We start from the raw sequence: 10487 nt of genomic DNA, 5'->3' as shown, positions 1-10487 counted from the left end.
AGCAATTCAACCACTCTCAAATCACTTTAAAAAAAGCAAACAAAAAAAACACCAAACATGCGCACTCTTGTCAAACAGTATTTGCAAACATCTGTCCAAACTAATGGTTATTTAAAGACATTCACAGGAATTTGCTTTTACCTGAATTTTACACCCATTTCAAACAAAATTAACACACACCTGTCCACATTCATCGTTATCTAAACACATGGACGTGAATTCACTGCAACCTGAATGCTTTTATGTGCAAACTTATAAGACTACTGATCAAGAAGTAGAATTTAGATAACAAAGAAATATTACATTTGTGGGATTTAGGTTTAAAAAAAAAAAAAAAAAAAGTCTGGCAGCAAAAAAGAAAACTGAACACTATTAATTTTGATAACAGGGTCAGGGGGTAAAGCATAAGTAAAAGCGACGAATTTGAGACTGAAGGCTTGCCTAAGGCACAGAGTTAACAGCAAAGGCTACACCATACAGTGTGTGAAGCAGAATGAAGTCAGTCACAATGACAGCTAATGTCATGGTTCCCCAAAGATGCTACCACACAAATACTTGTTCCAGATCTTCTCCACACCATGCTGAACAATTCCATCTCAAGCACAACAAACCCACGCTTAAAAGGAAATGTTTTTTTTTAATTTAAATCATTAACCACTGACAAAGAGATTGGTGGATATCCTAGTATCAATCTTATTTCTTATCACTTTTCGTTTTTGTTTTTGTTTTATTTAAAGAAAAGATAGTGCACCACCATAGACAACTTTTGTAGACATCAAGGGGTCATGTTGATGAGACCATTTTTCATATTGTAACAAAGCTCGACAGCTGCAGCAAGTTTCCCCGCCAACGGAACAATGATTAGCCTTTGCCCCCTGACGGAGTTTGAAGTGAACGTCCACTGTGTTGTTTTAACATGAACTAAAGCCTGTGACTGAGAGCATCATATCTAAAATATTTGGCGCCTAGGGAGTGTTTTTCACAGACACTTGGCGGCAGAAGAGTTAATGCATTAAGCTCTTTGTTAAATGGTACTGGTATGGGGTTCCTGCTAAATTTTGGCCAAGAGGAGCAAATCCAACAGGCCTGGTTTGCATCATTTTGACATGGTACAGAATACACTGAAAAAAAAAAAAGTTTATATAAAAAATTCCAGTATCTCCTGTCTGATTAGTCTGAAGGGTAAGATAGATTTTCCACAGACTTTTCCAACCCTGGAAATGGTCCTCCCATTTTTTCCTAGACTTTTCCAGACTGTATGAATCTTGCAATGAAGCTAGCCATATGTACCCATCAACTACAGTTACACAATAGTGATCAGTCATAGAAGCTGGTGGACAAAATGGTTGGTATACTAAGTCATGCACTGTCAGATGTTTTTCTGACATTGTAGCTTTTGTGTGTATGTACATATGCACGTGCATATGGCAGTTTTGTGTGTATGTACACATGTATGTATATATATACAGCCAAGCCTGGTTCAGTCTCATTTCTCTTTCAAAGAAAGAGTCTGATGTTTCTTTCAAAGGGAAGTCCCATGTCTCTTTCAAAGAGAAGAGGATCTGATGTTTCTTTCAAAGGGAAGTCTCATGTCTCTTTCAAAGAAAGAGTCTGATGTTTCTTTCAAAGGGAAGTCTCATGTCTCTTTCAAAGAAAGTCTGATGTTTCTTTCAAAGGGAAGTCCCATGTCTCTTTCAAAGAAAGAGTCTGATGTTTCTTTCAAAGGGAAGTCCCATGTCTCTTTCAAAGAAGGTCTGATGTTTCTTTCAAAGGGAAGTCTCATGTCTCTGCCAAGGAGTTTTTTTTTTTTGTTTTTTTTTTTTTTTAGCTTGAAATAGGTAAGGTATGAGCCAGAGTATCTGTATATCAGAGTTGAATTTAGTTAACTGTTTACTTTTTTTCTCTCCAAACGGTTGTTTGTGATTTACCTTAAACAGCAGTAATTTGAACATTATGTTCATGAACTTGCATATAACATTATCTTTTTTTTCGGGGGGTCAATATATATAATCATTTACTTCTTTATCTGGGTGGGTTTTTTTGCTTTTTGTTTCTGGGTTTTTTTAGGGATTTTTAAAAAGTTTTTCTTCTAAAGGCCTGAGTACATGCGTTAGGTTACACTGCTGGTCAGGCATCTGCCTGGCAGACGTGGTGTAGCATATATGGATTTGTCTGAATGCAGTGACACATCCTTGAACTACTGATACTGATACTCAAGCACAAACTGCGACTCTTTGTTTGTGGGAAAATGTGGATATTTGTTCATTCTTCAGTTTCAGTGCTAGAGAATTCTGTGAAAAAAAATTGCTCTGTACATCTGCTGACTGGGACCATTGTCTTTACTGGACAAAGTTTCTGATGTCTTCTTTTTTTCTTTTCTTTTTTTTTTTGCATACGAGGCAAACCCTCTTATCATGCACCCTCCACATGGTCCAGTTAGCAAATCATTCACAAGAAAAATGGGGTCCCCCTGACATATGCTGATCTAATTAGCATGTTTTAATCCTGACACATTAAGCTAACCATCCAGAGTCTGTTTATGTACATTGAACCAAACACCAATGAAGGGAAATTTGGAACAGATGCAAGATGATCAGTGGATATTTTATAGGCACTGGGGAAGCACTTTGTGTAGGTCATTAGCTGACATTTTGTAGGTTAAGGGCTTTTTACATTTACTGAAACTGATGACAGTAGTATCATACAAGTATGAGTGTATGTATGTGAGAGAAAGAGTATTTTACAGTTTTCTTTCTTTTTTTTTTTTTTTTTTTTTTTTAAGGAGGCAACATTTACTTTTATGTGCATTCATTCTCATCCTTAATATTTAACTTGTGTGTGTGTGTGTGTGTGTGTGTACATGTGCGCATGTATGCATGAATGCATGTCATACCTCAGTGTGATGAGGGCATGAATACAGAATAACAAACTGTACATATGTGTACAAGCGTACATGTGTAGACATGAGTATATATCTGTGTATTTCACTCTGTATGTAAGTGGATTTCAGTTTGTTTCACGGTGTTGTCAGAGCAAGCAGACAAATCCATATCAGTTGCACAAGCGCTGCCAAGAAAAAAAAAGAAATAAAAAGAAAAAAAAAAGTTGAAAAAACAAACCACCCCATTTTATATAATTCATATGTAACAAGTGTCTTATTTTACCAGTATCATTTTAAGAACTTATTTGTTTACCCCATTCATTGTACGCTGAAAATAATCCGGAACCCACTGATTACATGGATTACAGTCATCAAGCTATTTTAAAGTATTTGATCTTTTTAATGCGTACAAACACACAATGCAATCTGTGTCCTTATAACCACACATTTTTTGTGCTTATATCCACACATATTTTCCATACATGTGCCTAAAAACGCCAAATCCGCATCATCCTTCAATACATGCATGTCCTGACTAGCACCAGCATCATTTTCTTCGAACAGTTTTATTGTTGGCAAGATAGCCTTAACAATGCCACTGAAACTATGCACTGATACACATCATACAGTCTCATAATACACAATGGCATATCAACATGATCAATTTGATTTTAAGTACCATTGTTCTTGTCAAGGCAAAATCTATGCAAAGCATTTTCATTCAAAACAGTGGGGCACCCTTGCATGAAAATAACACTAACAGACATATATTTAGTACCTAAAGGGCAAATGTAGCAACTTGGGTTTTCATTAAAATCATTCTAAGCCAGGTGTAAGAACTCTGATGCTAGAATCACAAGTAAAAACTGTTGAAACTGGAAGATCAACTCTACCACCCAACATCATACTACTGTCAGCTTCCTGTATATTTTTCCTCAATTCCACTGCTTCCCACACTCCTTCCCCACATCCAACCCCCTCACCCTCTCTCCTTACCCACTGTATGAGTGTGTGTGCACGTGTGCATGCTAAATAAGTGAATGTGCATGAAAAACATCTTGACAACTTCTGACTTGGTCGCCTCTTTTAAAAGCTGTCCTCACAACTCACCACTTAAACAGTAAGTTTTGTTGTGGCATGTCCATCCAAGCAATATATATAACATATATACTCCTGCGCATGTGGTATGTACGTATACATGTGTACACATATATATAATAAGAATGATGGAGCAAATGTGTGTGTGTGTGTATCCAAGTGTGGGGAGGGGGCTGGGTATTTACAGACGTTTGTATGAATGTATGCTTGTAATAATGTATACATAGCATTGTGTTTATTATGAACTTATGCATGTATTGTTTTTATGTCTGCGTAGAGTTTGAAAGATACATGTTGATACAGTGTATATGGAACACTGATGTTATATTTTATGCATATCAAGTGTTTTGTAAAACACATAGAGCACTGGCACCCAAGCATGCTAGTGGCAAGAGAGTGAGAGAGAGTTGCAAGGGCGAGAAATATATGTACAAACAAATGGGCAGGAGGCAGGAAAGAGACTTCATCTTTTACCTCACTGCATGAGCAAAGTTGCTATGAACGATACCTCGCCTTTACTGGCAAGAACCTCGCCACTCCTGCCATGAGGTGGAGAAAAGACACTCACCTTCCTAGCCTGTCTTGAGAGAACCTCTCCTAAGAAGTGTGAAAGAAACGTGCCTCAGTTTTCTGGGCAGAGCGCTGTATAAGCATCCATCATTTAACTATCATGTGTATTAATCACCTTACAGTGAACAGACAATAAGCCAAGGAGAATAACTAAGGAAGGGATCACCAACATCACATTTACACCAAATCACAGTGTAAGGTCAGATATTTCATGAAGAGGGTTTTGAGTGGCAGCTTAATACTATGGATCTGTTGATTAACAAAAAATACATTAAAAAACACACCATTATTTGGAGAATTTGAAAAAAATGAAAATCTACATTTAATGGATACATGCATAGACAAGAATTAAAAAAAAAAAAATCAAACCAAAACATTAGATTAGTTAGCAATAAATATATTAACTGAAATGTTATTGTTGATTCTGACAATGATTTTATGTTTGAAAGTGAGAAATGTAATCTGGCAGTATTCCAAGTTCTAGAAATGGCTGTTTACATGAAAAAAAAAAGAAAGAAAATGAAAGAAAAGAAAAAAGATTGAAATCTATGTTTGTTCTAGTGTTGTGGTTGCTCCTACGAACCACAGGGCTAACGTTTAGACAAGCACTGTATTGTGTGAACTGTTTATCATGGGATGAAATTTCCTTGAATCATCTGTGAAATACAGCATCTGAGAATGTGTAATATTCTGTATCCAATATTTCTTTCGTAATAAACTGGCTGTTAAAACCCTTTCACTGCTGCCAACACATTTTGCTGAAGTGTATGGGAAAAAAAACAATCGGGTCTGTAATCCTAGTTCAGTAACAGCGTAAATAGGAAATTTTCTATCTAAAATTATGTTTAAATAACATACTTACCGTGACCCAACTAGTGCAGACTCCGGCAGGGGTCTGACATTCCTGTCCTGTGCAAACTACTATCCGCCTATGCGGAGAAAACAAAACTACGGCCGATAACCTCCCGGAAGTAGGTAACCTCCCCTATGTCCCGCTGGCTAGCGCCCTCTTTTTCCGGCAGCCATTATGACTCCTGTTCCTGTGCTCTCCATATGGCTAAGTTTTTTTTCGTATTTTCCGTCTGTTGATTCTCTGGCGTTCTTGTTTTTTGTCAAATTTTGTCTTCAACCAGGTCACATAATTGTATGGTTCGATTGGGAGATCGGGCTAAAATTAAGGCGCGATCGCAATCGATTCGTGGACACTCTGGGCCCTCTATTTCTGGCCCTCTCAACAACGCCAACCCGCCGCCTCCTCCACTTCCTTCGCTCCATCCGGCCGACTCCAGATCTCCACCACCTCTGCACCTTCTCCGGCGACTTCTAGTGGTACGTTACCCCATACTCAGGTCAGTGGTGCCATTGATGCTATTCTTTTCAATTTGCGAACGAACTCGACGCGATCCACATTTCTGCCAGTCGGCAGGACACCCGAGTCGATCTCCTCTATCACTTTCCCCATGCCAGCAATGGAATGTGCCATAATCCCTTTGGGAAAACACCACCATACACTGGCTTTGGATCCGCATGCTAGACTGGGCCCTATGTGCGATGCGTCCGTGGCAGTGGCCGTGACACTGGCTCACTCACCCCCCACGTGGCATGCCTCTTCCGTCTCGGATCCTATGGCGACCGAGGGGTAGGGAGGAAGGTGGACCACTAGGGGACACGCAAATGCAAAGTACTTAAACCACCATGTTCCAATGCTTAAACACACACAACTGAACAAGGAATATTTGTAATAATTTTTAAGATTTATTTGTTCACTGATGAATTGGCTTTTTTGTTTGTTTGTTTGTTTGTTTAAATGCTATCAAAATTCTCAGAAATAACAATATATAATACAACTCTTGCACACACTTGACCATAACATACTCCTATCAATTTACTGACAACACATGCATGCACACATACAGATGAAAGGTCACAAAACAGCTCATCCCTTTTACCCACAGTTAGCCTACAAACTTCATCCCACACTCAGTAAGATCAAGGGAGTCAAGTCTTGTCTTGGAAACAATTCTGAACAAAACAAAGTTTGTGGAGCTGGGACACGGTGCAACAGCACTGGCACCGAGATCAAGGGAGTCAACTCTTCTTCCTTGCTTGGAAACAACTTTCCTATGTTGAACAATACAAAGTTTGTGGTATTTGGTCAAACAGTGAGTGTAAGAGCCAACACAGCCATCAGCACCCGTGTGTTGAAAAAATACTTGAATGATGTGCACTGTATGTCAACATCACAATGAAGGGGTAGATGGTTTTACTCTGAAGAGCTACATCAATACATGTGACCCAAGTCACCAAAATATTTGTTTGCTCATATTTCCAAGCCATGCTTCTCACAAAAAAACCCAAAAAACACAAACAAACAAAAAACCAACAAACAAACAAATCAAAGAAAGCAATGGAAACAAGGGGCAGATGGGGGTGGGGGTGTAAAGATGGATGAGTGAAGTGGAGTTAGGAAAGACTTAAACTACCCCTTTTCCATGTCAAGTTTCATTGTGAAAATAATTTTTTACACTATGTATAATTTACAGTGCATAGTGGGCATTCCCTACTTTCATACCAAGCAGACAAAAAAGAAAAAAAAAAGAATGAATAAAAAAAAAATGAAAACAAAATCCTTAAAACAACAATCATCCACTGCAGAGTGGTCTTAACAACATGCACAAACCTGGTAACTGTCAACTCCGCGTCCAAGTCTTTTCTGTCAGCTAAATCAACAAGTGCTAGTGAAAACGTAAAATGAAAGGACATGAGAGTAAAACAGATTCTCTCAGTCCTCCACAGAAGGCAGGGCACAGTGTGTTAGACTCACTGCCATCAAAGCAAGCAACAGCTGTTCTGTTCTGGTCCCGAGGACTTCTCAGGCTTGCTGTTTCCTTAGATGCCGATGGTAAACAAAACTTGGTTTCAAGTGTGCGCCTTTGTTGGAAACTGGACTTGGGCATGTTCAGTTAAATCCAGAAGTTTGATGTTTGAAAGTTTTATATATGTACAATTTTTGTCTACGCTTATTGCAGGTGACAAACTTGCAATCTACATACAGTATACTTTTACAAGTGAAAGACTGGTCTTTTGAGAACATTTTTCTGTAATCACAATTTGAAATTTATCCCGCTGTTAAATACTGATAGACATCTCAGGTGTATCACATCAAGATTCTGACTTGGTATAACTGATTGGTCTCTTCATTGTTTTAGGTATAAACATTTAAGGAATCTGATTTATCATGTCCATTATGCAGAAAAATCAAAATATGATGAAGTATTGTCTTCTGTAATTAAGTGTTGAATATATTATAGAAAATCTGACTCGACCTAAATACTTTAAACGGCCCTTATTTCAGTAGAGTAAATTGTTGTCAAGTGCTGATGCTATTGTTATATTCATTCATCTCTGTACTTGTACAAGCCTTTTAAGTGTAGAGAAATAGCTCATCATAGTTCATAAACTGTTCTATTATTTCTAATCAATGCACAGTTATTGTTTTTGATCTAATTATATGTTCTTCTCACTATCTGTTGCATGATTTGTAAACTGTTCACATGATGCTCCCTCAATCTACGGGCCATGGCCTGTAATAAATAAATTGTCCGTTTCTGTATTTCCAGGTGGCCAACTAGACCGTGATCTTCTTGAGTGCGACAGTCAGCCAAGATCTGTTTCCCCCACAGGGCCAGATGTCTCCCCCGCCCCCTCCAAAGAATTTTCTCAGTTAACCATGTATTATTATTATTATACCATAGTACAGTACAGGGTTTATCTTGACTTTCTGCACATAAGATACCTCAATATCAAAAATGACAAATGCAACACTTCCAGTTGACTGCTATCTAACAGAACCAAGAAAATTAAACTTAAAAAGCTTACTGATTATACAATAACAAGCCTCTTCTGGGCTTCCAAATGAAGATCAAATTTAAAATATCTCCAATGAAACCAGAGAACAAGCAGCACACACATTTTCATGTACATCTTACATGTCATTACTCATACACACACTCTCAATCATACCGGTATTCACAGTCAAACCTCCCCCCCCCCCCACCCCACCCCCCAATCCCTCCAAAAAAAGCAAAACCCCAAAACAATGCAAGAACAACCCATGTTATCATCATCACCAACCGTACTGACCCCCATCACCCCCACCTTGGAATTCATCGCGACTTTGACCCCCATGACCCTTGTAACTGAATCCCACTCCCCCATCCGTTGGTCCTTCTGGCCTGGTGCCAGGCATTCTATGGAAAGAAGAAGAATCAGCACCCCCATGGAATGAATCGAACCCGTCACCCCCAATTCTGCTATGTCCGTGGTAACTGTCCACACTGCCCCTGTGCACACCGTCCTGCTGGAATCTGGCGCCAGGAGGGGCTTGGGGAGGGGCTCTGTCCTGGGGGGAGGCCAGTCCAATCCCTCTGCCTGGATAGTCCGCCATGTGGGGGAGTGGTGGGGGTCCCTCCGAGAACCCAGACTGACAGTCTGGAAACAGAGAAACCCTATCCGAATACTGCCTTGGAGAGCACCCTATCCCGCTCCCCTGTTGGTCCAAAGACATGCTGTAATCACGGTCGTATGGATGGGAAGCACCATCCGTCACGTCTTCACGGCTGGTCATGTTGCTCCTTGAAGCATAATCCACCTCGTCATAGTCTGCTTCACCAGAGGAGGAGAAAGGGTGGGGAGGAAGAGGAGGAGGAGGAGCAACATGTCCGTCACTGTCGGACATACGCCGAGGTTGAGGTGGCGCCCCAGAGGGCACACCCCCCACACTGACAGGAGAGGGATCCCGATACGTATAGGGAATGGTGGAAGACCTGCTAGTGAGAGTCTGAGGGTAGCGAGGAGGTGCCGACAAGATTCTGGAGGGGGGATTACCCCCCTCTCCTCCTCCCCCCCCTTGCCGAGTTATCTGCGAAAGTGCTGCCCCAACACCGGCGTAACTGTCCTGCGCCTGTTCCTCCATAATACTGTTGCCAATGGCCAGAAACGCCAGGTTGGACATTTCCGGTCGACTGGCGTGGCTTTCTGTGCTGCCAGACTGACCGGCCATCTTGTCACGGAACTGGTCCAGGAGCGAGGCCGTCTTGTCATCCAGTTGGATGTTCAGCTTCTGTGATATGTCCGAGACGCTGAGAGAGGGATCAGCCTGCATCATCTTGACTACTCGTGCCAGGTGGTCCTGTATGGTGGCCACGTCTGCTGCTGCAGGCTCACTGCTCACTTCTCCAGATGGGTTCGAGTCCATAGCTGGAGGCATCGACTCTGCATGCCTGGTGAACACTGGCCTTGTGGCCGGTGTTCCTGCACTGTTCTGAACATTGGGGGCAGCAGACGATGACACAACTGGAGGAATAACCGGCTTAAACGGATCTGCTGCATCCAAACCTGGGTCAGGGTTTGAAGGCAGTGTTGATAACTTGCCAGGTGGTGCAGTTAGCAGCGCCGGCTTGACAGGGGGCACAGTCACCGACGATGACTCTGCGGCAGGCAATGGTGCAGCCTGGTACAAGGACAACGACGGTGGCTTCAAACCCAACAGCGGTGCACCCTTCACGGAGGTGGAGGCAGCAGCTACGTTTTCCCCATCACCGTGGCTGGGAGGGGGGAGTCCTGCCACCGGTGGTTTCTTAACCACCACCCCAGTTTTGACCTCCGCGGGCTGGCCTGCGTCTCCAGAAGGAGCGGGGATTTTCCCTGGGGCACTACCGGTGCCCATCCCGTGACCGCCAGGCCTGGTGGGCCCCCCCACCTCCCCCCCTTCTTTCATCTGCTGTCCCTCCTGACGCTGGTTCTTCTTGAACCGCTTGCACCACAGCTCGTGGCAGTCCTGGTCTTTGGGCAAACTGCACACAGCACATTTCAATTCAAAACATGGCTCTATCCCCTAGAAAACACAGGTGAGCAACATAAGAGGCTAAAAAAAAGA

The 10487-nt window shown here is 41.6% G+C and overlaps 1 protein-coding gene across 1 annotated transcript in view; it reads right to left on the bottom strand.

The window, feature by feature from the left end:
* Positions 1 to 668: 668 nt before the first annotated feature.
* LOC143276016 (uncharacterized) overlaps positions 669 to 10487 on the bottom strand; it is a 30211-nt gene continuing 20392 nt past the window's right edge. The window contains exon 12 of the mRNA XM_076580402.1: positions 669 to 10404. Coding sequence (XP_076436517.1) covers positions 8676 to 10404 — 1729 coding nt within the window. The 3' untranslated portion in view covers positions 669 to 8675. The remainder of the gene's footprint in view (positions 10405 to 10487) is intronic.

Source organism: Babylonia areolata, chromosome 2, assembly GCF_041734735.1.
Source record: "Babylonia areolata isolate BAREFJ2019XMU chromosome 2, ASM4173473v1, whole genome shotgun sequence".
NCBI lineage: Eukaryota > Metazoa > Mollusca > Gastropoda > Neogastropoda > Buccinidae > Babylonia > Babylonia areolata.
This window is presented reverse-complemented; position numbering and strand designations above follow the sequence as displayed.